General features: G+C 33.8%; 2 protein-coding genes across 4 annotated transcripts in view; both read left to right on the forward strand.

Moving 5' to 3' along the window:
* LOC129308386 (callose synthase 10) overlaps positions 1–15,789 on the forward strand; it is a 53,667-nt gene extending 37,878 nt beyond the window's left edge. The window contains exons 32-51 of one of the 3 annotated variants that reach the window (XM_054949496.1): positions 287–421; positions 539–607; positions 713–884; positions 1,953–2,070; positions 3,293–3,412; positions 5,694–5,809; positions 5,911–5,994; positions 7,946–8,058; positions 9,110–9,162; positions 9,250–9,426; positions 9,516–9,563; positions 10,287–10,445; positions 10,531–10,644; positions 11,326–11,414; positions 11,512–11,670; positions 11,819–11,921; positions 14,006–14,125; positions 14,333–14,383; positions 14,542–14,724; positions 15,230–15,789. In XM_054949496.1, coding sequence (XP_054805471.1) covers positions 287–421; positions 539–607; positions 713–884; positions 1,953–2,070; positions 3,293–3,412; positions 5,694–5,809; positions 5,911–5,994; positions 7,946–8,058; positions 9,110–9,162; positions 9,250–9,426; positions 9,516–9,563; positions 10,287–10,445; positions 10,531–10,644; positions 11,326–11,414; positions 11,512–11,670; positions 11,819–11,921; positions 14,006–14,125; positions 14,333–14,383; positions 14,542–14,724; positions 15,230–15,466 — 2,420 coding nt within the window. In that variant the 3' untranslated portion in view covers positions 15,467–15,789. Of the gene's footprint in view, positions 1–286; positions 422–538; positions 608–712; positions 885–1,952; positions 2,071–3,292; positions 3,413–5,693; positions 5,810–5,910; positions 5,995–7,945; positions 8,059–9,109; positions 9,163–9,249; positions 9,427–9,515; positions 9,564–10,286; positions 10,446–10,530; positions 10,645–11,290; positions 11,415–11,511; positions 11,671–11,818; positions 11,922–14,005; positions 14,126–14,332; positions 14,384–14,541; positions 14,725–15,229 lie in introns of those variants that run through there. The other 2 variants (XM_054949497.1, XM_054949498.1) reach the window with 2 other exon arrangements.
* A 2,348-nt stretch (positions 15,790–18,137) lies between these two features.
* Positions 18,138–20,127, forward strand: LOC129310102 (protein NOI4). The gene is made up of 3 exons (XM_054951955.1): positions 18,138–18,364; positions 19,504–19,692; positions 19,854–20,127. Exons 1-3 carry the CDS (start codon positions 18,209–18,211, stop codon positions 19,881–19,883), a joined length of 375 nt encoding a protein of 124 aa, XP_054807930.1. The 5' UTR covers positions 18,138–18,208; the 3' UTR covers positions 19,884–20,127.
* Positions 20,128–21,925: the final 1,798 nt, after the last annotated feature.

Consider the following 21,925-nt stretch of genomic DNA (forward strand, 5'->3'; position numbering starts at 1 on the left):
ATAATCCCAACAACTATTCCCCTGTATCTCTAACCTAACAGCTTGTTTTATAACTAATTCTTGTCACAATTATAATTATATAACACTGGCAGTGATTGATACCCTTTGAATATCAATTTAGAGATGGGTTCCATCACACTCCAATTGGGTGTTAAATCAGTTTGGTATGGATGTTATCGTTAGCAAAACCAATAATGTTGGTTGATGTCTTTCTGGAAGCTATCCATCTAGGAAGGGTTTTTATTTTTGTCCCCATTAACACTCTTGAAATAAATGACTATTGCAGATGAATGGAACAACTTTCTTGAAAGAATTGGTCGAGATGTGTCCACTGGTGATGCAGAGCTTCAAGAAAGTTCCAGTGATTCTCTGGAGCTTCGTTTTTGGGCATCTTATCGAGGGCAGACTTTAGCCAGGACAGGTTATAAATGTTTACAATTCCTTGATATCAAATTGTTGATTGTTGATATGCTTTCTGGCTAGTTTTTGACCAATTGACCATGCATATTTTTATGATCATTTAACTTTTATAATGCAGTACGAGGTATGATGTATTATAGGAGGGCTTTGATGTTGCAAAGTTATATGGAGAGTAGATCGATTGGAGGTAGTTATATTAGAGTGTTCCATTTTGGGATGTGATTTTCTGTTTGTTTCATTTTTTTTGTTCAATAATTGTATTGATACTTATTTCCATCTGTTGTCACAATAGTGAATGACTATTATCAAAACAACTTGATCACAAGTCAAGGTTTTGAGTTGTCACGTGAGTCACGGGCTCAAGCAGATTTGAAGTTTACTTATGTAGTATCATGCCAAATTTATGGGCAACAAAAGCAGCGGAAGGCACCTGAAGCTGCTGATATATCTCTGTTATTACAAAGGTATGAAATTTGTGACTTTGTTTCTTGTTTGCTGTTAAATTTCTTTTTGAAGTGGGTGTGACGGGTTTTGAACTTTTTGTACCTGTGCCTTTTAGCAAGGTCTTTTTTTAATTTTTAGTAATGCTCTTTTTCACATCCTGAAGTGTAATCTTTTGGAGAGTTGGCTAATGCTTGAGACAACTAGATATGAATGGCTTTTGAATATTTTGAAGATGTTTAAAGAGTATTCCCTGAGTGAATCATGAATGATGTACATAATTGCGAGCAAAATGATCTGAGAATACTTCATAGTTTCATTGAACAATATGGGTACAGTAAATGCACAAAAATACAGTAACGATCTCTCTCAGATAGGAATAAGGAAGGGAGGATAAAATCCTATCTTTGGCTATTTAAAATCAATATTGAGAAAGATAAGAAGAAATAAATCAAAGACATTAAAGGTAAATATTCTGATTATTTCCACAATAATACTGACAACGGAACCTGTACTTTACATCTGTTGTCTCTTTTTCTTCATTGCTCTCCTTTGTCCGTGTATCTTGCGGTGTTCCTTTCACAATTATTACAAGTATGAGAGCACTGAACTGAAGTGATTATTTTGTTTGAAACCCATGATGTACATGTTCTTGAAAGTATACTGGAAATATCTGATACAAGAAGGAACTGTGAAGAAGAAATATTAATGGTCTGGGAGCAATGGTTAATGACACGTAGATCATAAGATCCAAAGAAGGAAGTAAAATAAAATAAATAATAGTTTGCAATAAGTGCCCAACATCTAGAGAATATTGGGTATAAATGGAATAGAGGTTGCAAATAATTGGGAAAAATTATTTTGGAGATTACATCAGATCTGGAGTTTCTCCAGAATCAGTCGCCCTCCATTAATTTCAAGATTCAGATCATTTACAACAGTTGTAATTGGAGAAATTTACACTGAATTTCATACCCTATAAGATACAAGGTGCTGCGGCACGTTTGGTTGGGGTCAATGTGAAGTGATCTTGTTCTGTCCTGACTGTCCATTTTATTAGCCTGTTCAAAGTATGCTTTTCTTGTTATCAGGAATGAGGCTCTCCGTGTTGCTTTCATTCATGCTGAGGAAAGTGGTGCAAGTGATGGACAGATTTCGAGGGAATTTTATTCAAAGCTTGTAAAAGCTGATATAAATGGAAAAGATCAGGTGAAGAATCGTTTCCTTGCACAATTTCTACTTATTTGGTGATTGACATTGATCACCTATATGCACGTGCTCAAAATATGATAGTGTGTTGTTATGTGTGTGATTTGGTTGATCTTTGCAATCAGTTTAATATTTATTATTTTCTATTTTTTCCTGAGGAAAGGGTAGTTTAATATGGTCATTCCAGGATGGACCGGATTTAACAATTACAATGATAATATACCCTTTTTAGGACCAGTATCATATGCTTTCTCTCTCTTCATGGATTGTTCTGTTTACCAAAAATATAGACATGGTTTTGGTCTGCTTGGTTGTTTTGTTATGATTCCATTAATAGGATAAGAAAATCAATAGTGAGGTCATGCCAATGGTGCTTGGATTTTTTGGTTGTTCATCTTGTTCTTCACATATTCACATTTCTGATTAATTTAATGGTTTTCTGTCTTGAGATAATGATAAATTTTCTGTTGATTGATAGATTATGTGTATGTTTGGCTAACCATTTGGAGTTGCCAAACTGACTTTCAACAAACCCAGTTTTGATTTGTTTGTTTGGGTGAATCAAAACTGACTTTTGCAAATGGAATATTACCCAAAACTGTATGTTTTGCAAATGTAACAAAAAATTGCTTTCAGAAAACTGGGTTTGTTAACTGGAAGCCGAACATGCACTATGTTTATTAATATGTTTGTTCCTGTTTTTTTTTCTTCTATGCTTGGTGCTTCTGTATTGTTTTCCAATTGGCAAATTGCCTAGAAAAATAACCAAGAGGTTTATCCTACGGTCTTTGTACTAGATTGTGTGCAGTAAATTTCTTAAAAGTATAAATTCTTGGTGATTCCTGAATTTTGTATCTTTGGTTTAGTCCTTCATTGATACCCTTTTATTTTCAGAGTATATATTTTTTATTACAATCTGAGAGGGTACTTCCTAGTGGACTTACGAAGGGATTGGCAAACGCTTTCAAGCTATTAATTGTTTTTTAATTCCTTTTCCTCCATGGTTGTAGTGTCTTCACTTATCATGGTTTCTATTGCCAAAAAAAAAAAAAAAACAGAGAATAGTTTGTCAGTAACTGTTCAAGGTCATTGTAATATGACTGCTTTTTCTAGAAGAGTGCTTTTTTGTTGTTTTTTGACGTTTCAGTCCTGTTTAGTCTTGACTATTTCTTGAATTGAGTTGTCAACAATGGTGTTTGTAAGCGTTTCTTCTTGTGCATAGGAAATATATTCTATCAAACTTCCTGGGGATCCGAAGCTTGGTGAAGGAAAGCCTGAAAACCAAAACCATGCTATAATTTTCACTCGTGGTGATGCTGTTCAAACAATTGACATGAACCAGGTACAAATATGTATTCTTGTTATTTATTAATCTGCCACTGAGCTGGTCATTACACAAAAGTGACATTTGTTTATCCGAGTATTGTACAATAATGAACTGTTGAGTAGCATGAAATGGTATTAAAAAAAGAATGATCAACAAGTGGAAAGAAGAAAGGAAAAGTTTTTCTCTGTCGTTTACTTGCCCCCCCTGTTTGGCTCAGGGGGAGGGGAGGGGAGGGTATTATTTTGTTGCATTATGACTAAATTACACATACTGTGATATGATAATCCAAAAATGCCCCTCCCCAAATAAAACCTATTACCTCTTCGCTCCTATCACACCAGACTGTGACTTGCAGTCATGACCACCGTCCACCATCCACGTTGCAGTCGCCAAAACAAGCCCTGCCACGCCTGATGCACGGAAAAGCTCACACTGTAAAAGGGGGAAGAAGAGAAAATACTAGAGATAGATCATGGAACACAGATTAAAATTCCCATGCTTCAAAAGAAACAAATCTTGTGGTGGACTGAGTGCTTACAGATTTAACTGTATTGATGTAGTCTTTTGATGCTGTCTCTGGGGATCAAAGTAGCTTCATTTCTGGGGATGATCCTTCCTTGCTTCTCTTCGGTTGTGGGTTTTGAGGTCTCTGATATTTTGCTGTTTCGCAGGAGAAAAAAAGGAAGTTTGGGTGTGTAAGAGGAGTTGAGGTTTGCAATTGGGAGAAATTAAATTTTTTTTTTGTGATTACGTATTAAACGCCAGAAGGAGAAATTAATGCCGTTTGTAGTTATATAGTTAATTATATATGTTAACTGTATAATTATAGTTACAGTGATATGTTTAAAAAGAAGTATTTTTTTGAACTTCACATGTATATTTTATTAACTATTCATAAAGTTGGAAATGTTTTTTTTTTAATGAAATAAGGGTATACTTGTCCATATATAATTATTTTCCCTTCCCTCCCCTCCTAAACCAAACAAGGTAACATTAAAACATTGAAACCCCTGCCCCCCCCCCCTTAGAGCTTCTTTCATGCTTTGAGATTTTAAAAACTGTGTGTGTGTAATGTAGAGCATTTAAGATTTCAAACTTTTGTTGGGCTCTGAATTGATATAAAATTTTGGAGTTAACTTGCTGATTTTTCTTGTTCATTTATGGAGGAAGTGCAAAGGGAGAGAGGGCAAGAAGTCTAAGCATCCCGCAAAGTCACCTTACTGTAAATTAAAAGACATTAACTTATCAACCAAATAGAAAAGATAACGCTGTGATAGCACTATAACTAAAAGTTAGACAGGTTAGGCACCTGACGAACAATATCTTTGAGAATAACATGTTATCCAGAATCCACATAAATCCCCAAAATATGTGCAATTCTCTCTTGTGAATCTCTCGCTTTCTCATTCACTAACACGTACACACATTTTGCATATAAGGATGCGATTGGAGCCTTTATTGAATGACAGCAACAATCTGGCACAATAACTCCTGCCCAACAGTTGACCACACAGTAAATGATGTAATTACATGACTATGCCTCAACTTCATACTAGTAACTACATATCTTTCCCATTGTAGAAAGAATCCTGGCATTTCTTATAATCTCTTATATCTAGATGTACTAATGAGATTTGGCTCAGAGGATTGGCTTGTATATCCCATGGGGTTGTGCCGTTGTGGCATGATTTTCTTTTTACCAGTTTTGGGGTGGAGAAAGGTCTTCATATTTTTTCCTTTTGTTTTTAGTGTGTTTTGTGGTTAGTGAGTTTTGGGAGTGAGAGTGTGTACTCCTTTCATTTCCAGTAGCTTGTATCCATTGATTATGAGCTCTCACTGAAGAGAATGTTTTGAATATTGATATTATATCAGTGTGTGCTTAGATTTCTAGCCTAGATGTAGGTGCTGTTAGTTTCATATTCGGCTGTTTGGATTCCATCAGTGCATAATTCTCATTGGATTGGTAGCAAAGATCTGGTAATGAAATAAGTAATAAAACGTTAAATCCAAATAACCCAAATCTTCTAGAATCAGTGACATGAGATCAAACCGATAGTTTTCTTATATAATAATCTGAATGATTTCCTCAAATGACTACTACCCTATTTAGTGTTAATTCTTGATGAGAAATCCTGATGTAACTCAAGTATAGTTACTAGCATCCTAGCAGGGGACTCCTGAATTCTCCTTTTACTCACTTATCCTTTAATCTTGCTCTCAGTGTGCGCGCACGTGAATGAATGTCTATTGAAATGAAAATGGAAAATAAATTGGTTTGACCTCTTTTGTTGCACAGGACAATTATCTGGAGGAGGCTATGAAAATGAGAAATCTTCTTGAGGAATTCCTTGGCAACCATGGCTTACGGCCCCCAACTATTCTTGGAGTGAGAGAGCATGTTTTTACTGGAAGGTTTGGGATTGGCCTGCTAAAATTTGGAAATGATGATACCATTATGCTTTTGTTGCTCTAATTGTCCTGCGTACTGATGGCATGTATGATACCCTCTGCAGTGTCTCATCCTTGGCCTGGTTCATGTCAAATCAAGAAACTAGCTTTGTAACTTTGGGCCAGCGTGTTTTAGCAAATCCTCTCAAGTGAGTTGTATTTGATTTAGAGAATCTATAATAGATGAAACATGAAATTCTTTGATGCATACATTTTAACTGCATCTTTCAATGGTCCCTTTCCATGAGGTTTATTTATCCATCTCGTAATTCATCTATGACATGATGTGGGTTGTTTTCCATTGAGACCATTGAACTTTGATCTGGAGTTAGTTTGCATATTCTACCTTTTATGGCATTACTAGGCAATTGCTCTCTTTGCTAGTTTATATATTTCTTCAGTTGCTTTTGATACTTTTGAGATGCCAAAGTTTTGTAAAATGTTTAGTTAGTTTCACAAAGTAAAAATAATTTATTGCGCCTGCAATAATTCTGTGCTATAGAATTTGAAGCAAAAAATTATTAAAACTCAACTAAAAGTTAGAACAATATAAACAGAAATCAAGCCAACTGGGAAATTTGAGTTTTTACTATTTTACTCAACAAATATTATACTATATCAAGTTAACTGATCTGGCCAACGCCCCTATTATGCCCAAAGTTCTCCTCCTCCTCCTCCTCCTCCTCCATTTTCTCAGCTAGTCTCTTTATACCACACACTCTACTTTTAAACTGCTTCCTCCTACCCTTCATCATTACTCACTTTTGTGCCTTCACTTTATATAATTGTTTTTATAGATAAGCTTCTTTGTAATCTGCTGGACCAATAGTCCCCTGTTTTTTGCCATTTTGCCACTCCCGTGTCTTTTTGGGTGTGTTTTTGTGGCAGCAGTTGGTTGGGACCTATCATAATGTTCATTCTGTATCAATGTAAGTTCACATACTTGAAGGTGTGCCTTACCCAAAATTATCACGTTTACAGAGAATTTTTGAGAGAGCCATACAATCAATGGGTAAAAGTAATCCTTCTAAGGCTTGAATAAAACAGCTAAAAGATTGAACAAATATTAGCTCAAAATAGCTTTCTAATCAAGTTGTAAATCCATAAGGAAGCCCTTGTCTTAGTCCAGTTTTCATCGCAATAATTACTGCCTTTGGAAAAGCTGCTTCACTTGTATAGTTAGTAACTGAATCGTTTATCCTTGTTTGTGTTGCCATTGATGCTTTAATGATTTATGTGCTTAGAGGAATAGAACGAGACTAATATTTTTTGGTTAGCTGGTGGAGAACAAGTTTACACTACTTTAAAAGTCAGCATGTGCAAACTTTGTCCAATCATTCTTGAGAAAAAAATATATGGTTTATGTTTTCCAGAATATTAAGCAGATAGTGGGAGCCTTTTTGGTTGAGCAAATGCATTGAGATCCATAGAGACCAAGGCACCAAAATTTTAGTGTATATACATTGGTATGAATGATTAAAAAGTATCTGAAGGAATTGGGCTGCAGCCTATTGCTGGTCAAAGTAATCGGGATCGTCTTCATTCTAAACCAATCAAAACACCTTTTTACTGGTCTAACAAAAATAATTGTTAGAAGAATACTACATGGAATGAGATGACTCATTGTCATGTCATGAAGAATTTAAAGCAAGATTGAATGGCACTGAAATAATAAGACAATCCCAATTAATTACTAAAAATCTGCAAAAAATTTCCTACTAAAAAGCCCATGTAAAAATCCGTATAGAAGTAAAATGATTACCAGCAATAAATAATTTAAATCATGAAATAAAAATAATAGGCTAAAATCACATGATTACCAGCAAATCTAAATTTTAGGTAAAATAATGATTACACATTTCTATAGTTCTTTTCTCTCCTTTGTTTAGGGACTCTGATTTTCTTTTCACGCTCAGGTCATACGGAAGCACAAGTGACATAAACTACGCTTCTGTCATCTCTCACTTCAAAATTTCATGTGCCTGTGCAAATTTTTCAAAATCGCTTGCCCTTAAATGATGCTAATATGATCTTTTATATAGATAAGTCATAACTTGTAGACATTGGTCAATGACTTTTGGTTGGATACAAATCTTGCAGAGTTCGAATGCACTATGGACATCCTGACGTTTTTGACCGAATATTCCACATTACTAGGGGAGGCATTAGTAAGGCATCGCGCGTTATTAATATCAGTGAAGATATATATTCTGGTGAGCAAAGATTGCGATTTGTCATTTGTCTGTAGTTCTTGGAAGTGCTGTGACTTGTTAATCTTTATATTTATTTTATGTTTAGTGAATCTCTGTCATATCCTTTATATTTTTATTCTTTGCTAATAAGAGCTACAAGTAAAGAATAGCAAGATATAAGTTCATATCTAACCTTGTCCATAGGAGTAAGAACCCTTCCATAGTATCTAAGATATGCATTGAAGATATTTGAGGGAAAATACTTCTATATTCATCACTGAACCCTCTGAGGGAATATATACAAATACAGAGAATCAAAACAGTAAATGTGGGCTTACTTAAATCATGGGATAGGCCGAGATACCGGGAGATATATGATACAATGAATCTGACCAGCTAATAACATATTTACAATAAATAAATAATGTATATTTATAACTAGGTTATCGACATGAATACATTAATTAAAGCACACTGTGTGATTGGCATCACTCATTTTAAATCGTGCAACTGATCGTAAGATATTATATGGTGCAACAATGCTATGAACAACAAGTACTTTAATATGGAGCTATGCTAAATTTAACTTGCATTTGTTGAAGGTTTTTGCTCTTTTTTTGGTTATGAAAAGTCCAACTTGTATAGACACCAGATCCTTATGATATTCTTGCTGTTACTGTCATACCTATACCTCTGTATAGAGCTATGAGGGACAGTAAGTCTTCGATTTGTGACTTTATACACTGTGAAGACAATATAGATTTTGGTCCATGCCTTTATATAGATTTTGTATCCATGTTATCTCATTTCTATGCTTTATAGGTTCAATGCCTAGGTCATTTATTATTTAATTGAATATGGCTGTTATAAAAGCTGATAAGCCTCTCATCACTTGCACACGTGGCATAGTCATCTACCAGAAGAATAAAATATATTTGACATGCATTTATCACCAAACATGGAAGTGTTTATGGCATGTCTTTATATTTTTTGGTTCTTAGCTCTGATGCTTAGGAACATAATTTAGTCATCTAGCATACTGAGCTGAGCTTAAATAATATTTGTATCGCAGGTTTCAACTCCACATTGAGGCAGGGGAATGTAACGCACCATGAGTACATTCAGGTTTAATATAACTGGGAATGATGAATAGTGTCAGGTTGCAGGTCTGCATAATCTTCTTTCTCATTTACTTTTTACTGCCTCCTGTAGGTTGGAAAAGGAAGGGATGTTGGATTAAACCAGATTGCTCTCTTCGAAGGCAAAGTGGCAGGTGGTAATGGAGAGCAAGTGCTTAGTAGGGACGTTTATAGACTTGGACAACTTTTTGATTTCTTCAGAATGCTTTCCTTCTTCTACACAACTGTTGGTTATTATGTTTGCACCATGGTATAAACAAACCTTTTTTTAACGTTTTATGAGAAAATGTTCTTGATGAGCAGTGGTCTCATTATTTCTCCAACAAATTTCGAATGCAGATGACAGTCCTCACAGTGTACATATTCTTGTATGGAAGAGTATACCTGGTAAGCTGATAAAAGTTGAAGAACTATCTTTTTAGACTTGCACCATGCTTGTCCAAGGGAATGTTGCCATTTTTGGTTCATTGTCTATTGAGGATGATATACACAAAGAGAACACTCAGAGAAGTTGTTGAGTGAGACCTTTTGTTTAATAATGTATCCAAAGGTTTGATTGTTAGTAGAGCACAATGACGTGGTGCAATCCATGTAGTCAATCCCACTTGTTGGGATAAGTCGTCTTCTTGTTGTTGTCTTATATTGAGGATGATTGTTTTCATGCTGTTTATGATTGCTAATTTGTTTTCATGAAATTGATCGTTGACGTGTGACAGCCCTTTCCACCATTATATTCTTTATTTTTTTTAATCCTCATTGAGCTTAATTAAAAGGAAAATACCCTAATCTGGATTTTCTGAATACTGAATTGTTAATCAATTACACCTGATGTAATTTTAACAAATTTCGAGTAGTCAGTGAATGTCATTGTTTTGGTGATTTAAGTAGTTCATGTTATGTGAAAGTTTCATATATGGTGCAATTCCTTTTTAGATGTCTTTAGTCGTGCACTCTAACATACCTTAGTATGATATTGTATTGTGCCTTGATATTGTAATGCCGTACCGAAGTATAACAATTGCCTCTAGTTCTACCTCTACTCTCGGATTAACATGAGCATGGTATTCTACGTTTACATACCAACCCACAATATTTATCTATCTCTTTCAGGCCTTCTCTGGTCTTGATGAACAGATCTCAAAGCAGGCAAGAGAGCTGGGTAGTACAGCACTCGATGCGGCTTTGAATGCTCAATTTTTGGTCCAGATTGGAGTTTTCACTGCAATCCCAATGATAATGGGTTTTATACTTGAAACTGGATTGCTGAAGGTTAGTCCACCTTCAAATTAATTTCCTCAACAATTTTGATTTTTTTCTTATCCTATAATTACCCTTGTCTTGAAATTATTTCCAGGCTGTTTTTAGTTTCATTACCATGCAACTTCAGCTGTGTTCAGTCTTCTTTACTTTCTCATTGGGAACTCGAACTCATTATTTTGGGCGCACTATACTCCATGGGGGTGCAAAAGTATGTTTTCTAGTCATTTCTTCTAAAAATTGAAAATAGGAAAAATGATAATAAAATCTCTTCAAATTATATAAATGACAATATAATCTCTCAAAATGTCATAATTTCACTGAAGTCCTTTTGAATTGAAAAGATCATTTTACTTTTATTGATAAGTTGCGATTTCTTGTTCAATTCTTATGATTTTTTGAATAAAAGTTGTTATTTCTTAAATAAAAGTTGTGGTTGAGGTTTGTTATTTTAATAATTTTGTCTTTCAATAATAGAAATTACACTTGACAAGTTATGATTTCTTGTTCAACTTTTGCGATTCACAAAAAAAAAGTTATTCCTTAATCAAAAGTTGTGATTGGAGCTTGTTTTTCAATAACAGAAATTATACTTGACAAGTTGTGATTTCTTATACAACTCCTGCGACTCACAAAAATAAAAGTGGTTATTCTTTAAGCAAAAGTTATGATGGGGGTTTGTTATTTTCAATAAGAGTAAAATTGTGTTTTCACTTTGAAATTTATTGACATAGAAGTCCCTAGCGATTTTAGTAGAATTATGGCATTTCGAAAGATCAAATTGTCATTTATATAATTCAGAAAGATTTTATTGTTATTTTCCCTTTGAAGTACTGTGGCTATTTATTTTTATGCAGCTTACAGAAAATTTTCCTCTCTTTTTAAATCAAAGTACCGAGCAACTGGTAGAGGGTTTGTTGTACGTCACATAAAGTTTGCTGAAAATTATAGACTATATTCTCGGAGCCACTTTGTCAAAGCGTGAGTAATATTCATTTCTTCTTTGTAGTTCTTTTTCTCTTGTTTGTGGTTGAAGGAATTGGGGATCTAAAATGAAATTATGTATGATGTGTAACAGTCTTGAAGTAGCATTGCTTCTAATAGTCTACATTGCATATGGGTATACAAGGGGAGGTGCTGTTTCGTTTGTTCTGCTAACCATTAGCAGTTGGTTCCTTGTCATCTCCTGGCTTTTTGCTCCATACATTTTCAATCCCTCTGGTTTTGAGTGGCAAAAGTAAGTTGCTTGTAACATTAATTATTTCCAGCGGTTTATTGTGTCATATTGTCTCCATCTTGATTGGTTCCTGTCTTTGTCATTGACAAAGCTCTTTTTTAAAACAAAAAAGGATTTTGATGTCTCACAAAAATTATGCATTCAACAGGACTGTGGAGGATTTTGATGATTGGACAAATTGGCTTCTTTACAGAGGAGGAGTAGGTGTTAAGGGAGAAAATAGTTGGGAGTCTTGGTGGGATGAAGAGCAGGTTCTCATTTATTTTGCCAGTTGATTATTGTTTTATTCTGGGTCACTTATATTGTGCCAGACAACCACAACAACAACAACTAGCCTTACATTGTGCCTGACGATAGGAAGGGGGAAAACTAATCAGAAGTATGGTATTATTTGAACCAAACAGAGGGGGGAAATGATAATATAATTCTGTCATCTTAATAATCAAGCTGGACAAACATGTAAATAGAAAAACCCAACTAACGTTTCTGTGCACCCCAATCAAATACAAAAAGGAAAGCCTTAAAAATGTGAGAAACGAAGCTTCTGAAGACTGGTTGTTTCTGGCTGCGTGACGTCATTAGTGCGCTATGTATCACAAATATCAGCTGCATTGCCCCTCTTGCTGGCTGGTAAATGTTCTTCAAAGCCATTTTGGGGCTTAATCCTTCAAATTCAGATCTTCTTACTGCCTTTGTTAGCAAGTCATCCATTTGCAGGTTTGCAAGGGCTAGGGATACAAGAGACTTCTATTAATCCTGAATCAACCTTCTCCATAACGTAGTTTATGTCAATCTTAACCTGATTTACCTTATCATGTTGGGTACGATTCTTAACAATACCAATGTACTTCCCATGCTTATCAAGATCATTACCTATTGTTTCTTCACCTTCCCCTTTTTTTCTGCCCTTCCATTCACAATGCTTCATATGAAATGAACGATGGTTGGCATGGTTTCCAACTACCAGCAATTAACTATTCTAGTTGCATTCAAATTTGACATTGCTCCAAGTTCCTCTCCGTGGTCCTTACTCATTAGCTAAGCATTTTCGCAGACGTAAGCTTTGAAATCTTGGTAACTGAGATTGATATCCTTAATTTACCCATCACGATTTTGTTCTAGACATTGATTGAGCTCAAGCATGCAATCTTATGACCATGTCCCCAATGCCAGTGTGATCTGGGAGAGACTGATACAAAAATGTTACCATAAAATACGGAAAAAATTGACGAGTGTGGTATTATTCTACAATCATTCTTGTACGAGGTATCCCCTTATTGAATTAGAAATATCATGCCTTAGTCATTCGCATAGGCAGCTTTGAACACATCATGCACATCACATGCATGTGTCATAAATCTTTACTAAATGTGACATTGGCTACATCAATTTTTTGAAGGTCAGCAATTTTCGATATTTATCTTGTAAATGAATCATATATTTTGACACTAATTGAATCAAACGATGTATTTCGATTTTTCTAAATAATCTGAAACAACTTTTTCCAGTCTAACTAAACAACTTTACTAACTGAATTTATCTCCTGTTAAAATATTTTACTAGCATAAAACTCATAACTGATTCTATATTAATCTATATTGCAGATAAAAGAATTCTGATTGAACCCTCTACCTTATTAAGCTTAAAACAAGCAAGAACTAGAAAAACACCCTTCAAATGGGACTGAAAATACTATTGCTGAATATTTGAGTTGGAATACAAGGGGAACAATGATTCAAGCTAATCTCATCTCACTCAGACACTTAAATTACCGTTACAGAGAAACAGCACAAAATACACCCAAGAACATACAAATATAAGCTAATCACAAAAACACACTAAGCATAAAGATAAAATGATGAAGAAAGATGATCTTCCTCCACCCCAACCTAGCATTCAAGAGGCCAGAATTCTTCCCACCAATCTCAATATTCAAAAGACTCCCCCCTCCTTTTATACAAACATATAGATTTTAAAGAGCCAAAAAGTAGCCATTACCCATACTAAAACACTACCTAGATATACTCCCCTACTTTTGTGTCACATCTGGTCCTTACCCAATGTATTTTGGCCCATCTTTTCTGCCATTTTGCCATTCTTTTTATGTCTCTCTTTGTAAGTTTTGACGGTGACATGGGGTCTTGTTAAATTCACATGTTCTTATCTCGACTTGTCTTGATCTGATTCATCACAACCTATATGTTACCTCATTTCTAATAAAATTTGATTAAATTGATTGTTGTATTTCTCTTTATTGGCATGTATGCCATGTTAGAATTGCCTTTTTTGTCATCATCTTTCTTGTTATGTCTAATGATGGCCACCGTTCCTGCAGATGCATATCCACACTTTGAGGGGCCGTATATTGGAGACTATTTTGAGTTTGAGGTTTTTCGTATTTCAGTATGGTATAGTGTATAAGCTACACCTTACAGGAGCAGATACATCACTTGCGGTAAACTTTCTTCTCTTCCTCCATGGATTAAATTTTTATTACCACTTCATGTCAGTTCTAGGAGTTTAATGTGAAGCGTAATATGAAATTCTTTAACTACTAATACTAATTATATTGTAATCATATAAGAAGGCTTATTTAATATTTTAAATAATGCTCATGTAAAAATTTCTTCTTTATGGGTTCTGATGATTGACTGTTTCATAGGTTTATGGATTCTCCTGGGTCGTCCTGGTTGGCTTAGTCTTGATATTTAAGGTTCGAACTAGTTGCCTAATCTATTCAATTCCTTTTCTTTGTCAAGTACTTCGATATCTTTTTTACATGTTTTTTCACTGGATCACACCTATCTTGCTCTGTTTTCCCTAAAACTTTTTGTCCCATTTCTTGCTCTTCTAATATTCTGTTCCCTGCAGATCTTTACCTACAGCCCAAAGAAATCATCCGACTTTCAGTTAGTGATGCGATTTACACAGGGAGTTGCTGCATTAGGATTTGTTGCCGCCGTGTGCCTTGTTGTTGCTTTTACCAATCTCTCAATAGCTGACCTTTTTGCTAGCATCCTTGCATTTATCCCTACTGGATGGGCAATACTATCCGTAAGTTCAACTCTTGCTTCATTGTTGCTATCAAATGCATTTGATGTGACATCTAGGTCCCACTCAATCTTCCTGTGAGTCGAACCTATGTTAGGCTAACGGCATGCAACCGCTAACAAAAGGACAAGTAATTTTAGTAATTTGTATCAAGTTGTGGTGCCTTGAGGAGAAGTGTCTGAGACTAGAGTTCAAAATAGAGTCAGGAGTCCATGAGCAACTGTTTTATTTGATTTTTAAGAGAACGCATGCATCACTGAAAGTCAATGCATGATTATGCATATCATATCAATGATCAGTTTTTATTCTGTACACAACTCGAAGTATATATGGTCTTGTTGCTGGGTGCATTTAGAATCTGTTCATATCTTCCCCTGCACTATCGATATCATATTAATCGAGTCTTGAGATTTAGTACTTGTCAATTCTGACGTTTAATTCTCCCAAATTTGGCCTGACGTGGAAGAAAGTATGTTATATATTATAATCTATTTCACTTTTCTTGCAGGTGGCTATTACATGGAGGAAGATAGTTTGGAGTCTTGGCTTGTGGGAATCAGTGCGTGAATTTGCTAGACTGTATGATGCTGGGATGGGTATGATTATATTTGCGCCCATAGCGTTTTTGTCATGGTTCCCATTCATTTCCACCTTTCAATCTCGCCTTCTCTTTAATCAAGCATTTAGCCGTGGTCTGGAAATTTCCCTTATCCTTTCTGGCAACAAGGCTAATGTTGAGACCTAACTTGTGTGCCCTCTGAAACTGTTTAGGCTAGTAGGGTGTCTGATTGCCTAATTGGAGTGCATGTTGTTTTGCATACACACTGACTTTTCTGATTGCAGTTATGATTGTATATTTATTGTAGGAATTTGTATTAGGTCTTTCTTTGTATTAGTTTTGCTTGGTTTTCCATTGTAATGTCGCATATCTTGACCCGTTAGTTAATTTGTCCAAATTATTAGGGTTGAGAAGAGGGTGAGAGTGATCATAGACTTGAGCTTGTAAAATTGAACTATTTGAGCTAGTCATGACAACCCCCCCCCCCCCAACTTTTTCCCCGTGTGTCACCTTAGACAACACAAGTAGAGAACTATCTTATTACAGCTCCACCTAATCTTGCAATCCACCAGGGAAAAATCTACAAGCTTGGATGGGAAAACTCAAATGAAACTGATTTATTATTTTTCAAAATATCCTCTCTGCATGTAAAAAGCACCGATGGAAAGTGGGCATCTTTGATAAGGTTGTAAATTATATCGAAGACAAGGAAGGACCTTGGTTAATGTATGCCTGGAGTTTGAACATTACTTGTGAAGTGTACGTACAAGGGAGGAACCAAATGAGAATTTACGTAGATATGCACTTAAATCTCGAACATGAAGTTGATGGTAAGTTTAAATTTAATCCAACTCATCTTTTGAAGTTAGATTTGGATTCGATGAGTGGTCTAAGTTTATTCATTTAATAAGTTTCACATGGCATGATAACAATGATTGAAGGGATTTTGTTATGTAAAACTTAAAAAAGTACTTAATTTTATGCTGTATTTTCACACATGAATTTGGATTTGAATTTGAATTAAATTCATTGTTTGAAAAATAAAAAATGTATGAATTTAAATTTGAGTGTTCTCCTTAATCTTTTTTGTAATTTAAATTGTTTGCTGAACTTCTATTATTTCAAATTTTAACTCAAGCTTTTTTTGTAATTTAACTTAAATGCATAAAGGCTTGATTGACTTACTAACGGTAATTGAATTGAACTGTCAAAGTTATTGAAAACAAGTTGCCACCAATGACAAGGATGGGACAGCAAACTTTCATTAGGATTGGATTGATGGCAACAATTGGGATTGGATAGCTGATTTCTATCGAGACGAATCGACGATGATGATCAGGACCAGACATTTGACTTTCACCAGGATCGAATTAACAACGACAACCGGGACTGAACTAATTGCGACAAATGAGACCAGATGATTGACTTTCATCGGGATTAAATCCTCGTTAACTATTTGATCCTTGTTGTAGCCATCAATTTGGTCCTAATGGAAGTAGGCTATTTGATCTTCGTTGTTGTTGTCAGTCCATTCCTAGTGGTAGTCGGTCGTCCTATCCCTATTGTAGTTGTCGGTCCAGTTTCAATGGAAGTTAGAGGTCTCGTTCCAATCATCCCTAGTGCCACAGTCCTAGTGAGCTTTATTTGTCTGATCCTATTGAAGTTGGCTATTCAAATCGTTAAGTTTGACCAATTTTTTAAGTTTTTTTTAAATTTAAATATAGAATTTAAAATTTTACTTTAAATTCAAATAAAATATTTTAATATTGTAATTTAAAATTTTTTATATCATCTAAATAAAGAATTTAAAATTTATGAATTTTAAATGTGAAATTTTAAATATGAGATTTTGAATTTAAATGTTCAATTTAAATTCATCCATCCAAACACAACCTTAAATTTTTGGAGGGAATGATATATTTGTTAATAATTTTTAAATACTGAAAAATTTTAATGATTGTAATTGAGATACTTATTAAATGAGTTGATTCAAGCTGCATGCTGAATTCAAATTGTTAATTAACTTTTAATCAAATATTATAAGCCTAACTAGTTCCAATAAATTTACAGCTACAAATTAAATTATTATCTACGTCTCTCTCTCTCTCACATATATATAAATTTAATAATACTCCCTCCTATTCTTTCATAAAACCTGGTTAACTATCTTCCCGAGATTAAACAAATTTGTTGTGTGTATATATATATATATATGTTTTACAATTTTTCAAAGTCATCCTCTAGTATATTTGCGAGGAGGTGATATGTGGAAAAGTTATTATTTGAACTTGAGAGTAAAAGAAATAAAACTATTTTTTTAAAGTTTCAAATTATATCATTTTACAGGAGGAATTCATATCGTTCGAATTGCAAGAATTTCTGAAGTTGTGTTAAATTCTTATCTGCTTTACATGAGGGTGTCATGAATAGACGAAATTATTTATTTTTATTCAAAATTACAATTTAGATGTTTCGATAGGTGGTCAAATATATTACTATTAGGCCATAAATTTTTTTTTTTGAATTCTCTATTTTGGCAGAGAATGCACAAATTAAATTGTGTATATATATATATATATATATTGAATTCATCATCAAAAAATCTTCAGAAGTTACAAGTAATTTTTAAAGTTCTTTTATTCATTCCTTAGTTTAAAAAAATATATTTTTTATTAACAGATTTTAAATTATTTAATTCATTTCTTCAGGTGGTAAAAGAAAAGGAAAAAGCTCATTTCTTCTATCATAAGATTTTAAAATTCGTTGTTTTGAATTTTGATGCGACTTTCCCAGAAAAATATAGTTAATAATGTCGTTATAAACTTCAATCTGATGGACCGAATGTAATTGATTTCTTAACCGAAAAACATAGCGCCAGAACGCGGGAAACAAAAACGGTTTCAATCTGCAGACAAAGCGTGCCCCTCGATGCTAACAGTTTCTTCTTTTGTTTCCTTATTTTTCTGGCACTGCCCTCTCTCTCCAACGCATATAACAGTTGGCGTTTGCATCGTTTTCTCCCGATCTCCACCGACTTTCCCGATCCCTGGATTGGAAGCCCCGCGATTCTCATCTATGGCTTCGGTAAATTTTTTCAATTTTTCCTGTATTTGATTATATCAGTGTATTCGAAAAGAAAAAATGTCGACTGCTTAATACATGTTAGTTCATCGACAAGGCTGAGTTCTTTTTGTTGTTCCGGAGGATCACCTTGATGACACGCGTAAGTAAAATTCATAATCAGGTTATCAATTGTTCGTAAAATCTTAATTTGTGCAGGTGATATAATGAATTTTCGCTACATGAAGCTGTTTTTTTCGAATTCTTGGAAATTACAGTTAAACTATTTTAGGAATTCTTAGAATTCTTGGGGAGAATTGACTTGCCATTAGGCCTTTTGTTCTTCATTCCCATGGATAAGGGTCTTTTCAGGTCTCTTTTTCATTTGATATTATATTTATTTGAATGACCTTCATTGTTAATTAGTCTGTCAATTCAGTACTAAAAGATGACATCTCAGCTTAAACATTTTGTTATAAAATCTGAAATCTCCTAAACTTCATGTTTTTATGAAAACTAATAATATATTAATTAATAATAGGTGATTACATGTGTATAACCCCGGGTTTGAAGATTTGGAGGTTCATTGTCAAAGTTTAAATATGAGGATTATTTATGCATGATTTAAAGTTGAGCATGTTCAATACATTTGTCGCCATTTTTTATGTTTGAAGTTTAAGTTCCCTTCACAACGTTTCATTGCTTTTTGAGATGAAGAACGAAGTCAGTGAAAGTGAACAGTAAAAACATCTTAGAATTTTTTATTGTAAAGTTTTTATAGAGTTGAAAGAGGGGAAAAATAGAAGATATATACGTATGAGGTATATATTTTTCCTCTTTTTATTAAGTCCACTCTACAGAATCTTTGAAAATAAAATTAAATTGATGTGTTAAAAACCAACAACTAGTGTCTACATGACAAAATCAATTTCTAGTTCTAAATGTATGAGATGGTTTTTGTTTTACTTCTGCTATCAACTTTTATTTAGAGTTGGACAATCAATAGCTTTTGTCTTAAAAACAAAAAAGAAGAGAAAAAGTTGATATCGCATAGAAGTGAATTGTCAATTTTATAGATTTGAGATATAAAGTTGGGACAAGTTTTGCACAATGTCTTTCAAGATTTTGCACATTTTTGTCTCAAGTGTTGAACCTTTACTTAGGATAAAGGTCGGCCATTGCCAAAATTTGGTGAATGGGACGTGAACAACCCTGCCACATCAGAAGGATTCACCGTTATATTTAACAAGGCCAGAAACGAGAAGAAAACCAACGGTACCGCAGTGACCGTTGTAACCCCACGGAAATCTGATACTGACGATATGGACGAGAAGGATCAAATTCCGAAGAAGGTAAATTTAAACGTTGACACAAATTTCCCTTGCAGTGTTTAGGTCTTGATATACTAAGCTGATTTATTTGCATCCGCCACACGATCTGAATTATGAAATTTCTCCTTCAGTTTGTTCAATCTGTGTCTGAGCTTTATTTAATATTTTGATTGTTAATGCAGAGAAAGTGGCTTTGCTGTGGCGTAGTATAGAGTTTTCTTATAAAGTGATATGCGGTGAAGAAATATACCCCCGTAGACTGATTGGGAGTGAATCCTGGACAAGCAAAAACAAAACCAACTAGTTCTTCCATTATTATTTAATTCTGTTGATCATGGGTTATTTATTTCCACCTTCTTGACGTTTGTGAACTAACACATGAGAAAGAAGTGAAAGTGGTGGCCAGTGGGCACGACCTTAGTTAATTGAAATGTGAGTGTTTGTGATTTGTGACCACTGTTGCTTGCCTTGTCTTTTCGTTGACCGTAGCTTTTGTCTTCGAACAAGGTGAAAACTTTACATTTTTGTTTCTTTTTCTGCGAGAATGTGGAGATTCATCTTACATGATCAGTCTTAAAATGAGACTTTGACCATTCATTTAGTGTAAGATTAAAAGACCAACATTTCATATAACGAGGTGTGTAAGGGGATTTTGTATTATTCCACAGTTTTAAAAGGCGCAGTTGGCTTCGGATTCTTTTAGTTTGATGAGACCTGGCTGCATTATTTCTCTTTGCATATAACTCGTGTGAGAAGGGATTGATGGCTATTGCTTTCTAGAATCACATTAGATCAAGTTGCTTTCATTATATGTTTAAAAAAATTAGCATTGGGTTAACAGTTCTTATTGAAGAATGTGTTGATACAATGACACCAATTTATTTAAAATTTCGTTGCCTCGTCAATGGAAAAACATGAAAAATCAACATAGTTAATACCCAAATGAATTTAATCAATGAAAATCAAATTTTATAATAGTATACCTAAAGGTTATTAAGTATCAAATTTTGAGTTTGAATAACTCGCCATCACCAAATTATAATGTGCAAATGAGTATTAACCCTTGGTGTAAAAATTAATAGTAATCAATGAATTGATTAAAAAATATTAAGCCCTGTCTCAATGCTGGTTAAAAAAGAGAAAAATTTGTTTATGTATGTATGATATTCGTATAATTAATATTGATCAGCAATTTCGATTTGTTTTAAATATTTTAAGAGTAAGAGCATATATTACTCTTTCCATTTCCGTTTCAGTTTGCAAGAATCCTGTAAAAAATCATTTTGCCCTTTCCTTTGTACCATTATGACTTTCGAGTTAGGGAGAATTATACCTAAATTTTTTATAACACAATTAATTATTACAAGATTTATTGATAAATGAACATATCAAAATGACAACTAAAATAGTTGTTAGTTTGCCGTGTTTAATAGTCAACGAAACTTTTGATACTTAATTGTTATAGGGAACCTAAACATCTCCGAAATTGCTCCCTCCGAATCAAAATGTTAGATATTTATAATTAATTTACGGTTTATAAAAAATCTTAATTTTTTAAAAACAATTAAGATTTTTCAATTTTACTCTCATTAATTGCTTGATATAAGTACTTTGATAATGATAATTAAAATTTTAATGCATCATATTTTTAAGGATGAATTACTTCAAGATCTCAATCAAAATAATTAATTACTCCTAAGTACATTAACAATTGAACTTAAGAGAATTGCAACACATTATGAACCTAAAAGTAATTAATTGTTTTTAGTGAAACTTGTGTGTAATTCTCTTTTTTCAAAGAGCAATAAATGAAATAAAGATATTATTAAAAAAACAATTATAAAAATTATTCAATACCCTCTATTTTGAATCAAGCACACTCCTAAAAGATACCTTATATTGTAGTTCAAAATAAATATTATACTCCATGAACAGCTATACTATGTTGTCATTCTCCTATAAACACAATTGTTAATGCATCTACAAGTAATTGTCTTTAATAAGACTTGTGTGTAATTTCCTTTTTTCAAAGAGTAATAAATAAAATAAAAATATAATTAGAAAAACAATTATAAAAATTATCCAACATCCTATGTTTTGAACCAAACAAGGCTTCTAAAAAATACTTTATATTGTGATCTAGAGATAATATTATACTCCATTAGCAGCTAAAATGCAGAGACAAGAAAATCCACATTCACACCTATTAATATCAGCCCCAACCCTGATCCTGGTTAACAAAAACCCACAGAAA

Source organism: Prosopis cineraria, unplaced genomic scaffold (assembly GCF_029017545.1).
Source record: "Prosopis cineraria cultivar Desert tree isolate PC_DT_omini unplaced genomic scaffold, ASM2901754v1 PC4, whole genome shotgun sequence".
Classification (NCBI taxonomy): domain Eukaryota; kingdom Viridiplantae; phylum Streptophyta; class Magnoliopsida; order Fabales; family Fabaceae; genus Prosopis; species Prosopis cineraria.

Excerpts from the sequence above, each read along its gene's own strand:
- LOC129310102 (XM_054951955.1), top strand. The coding sequence starts at position 18,209 with ATGCTAACAGTTTCTTCTTTTGTTTCCTTATTTTTCTGGCACTGCCCT. Across the intron at positions 18,365-19,503 it reads GATTCTCATCTATGGCTTCG|GATAAAGGTCGGCCATTGCC; the intron begins GTAAATTTTTTC and ends ACCTTTACTTAG. Across the intron at positions 19,693-19,853 it reads AGGATCAAATTCCGAAGAAG|AGAAAGTGGCTTTGCTGTGG; the intron begins GTAAATTTAAAC and ends TTGTTAATGCAG.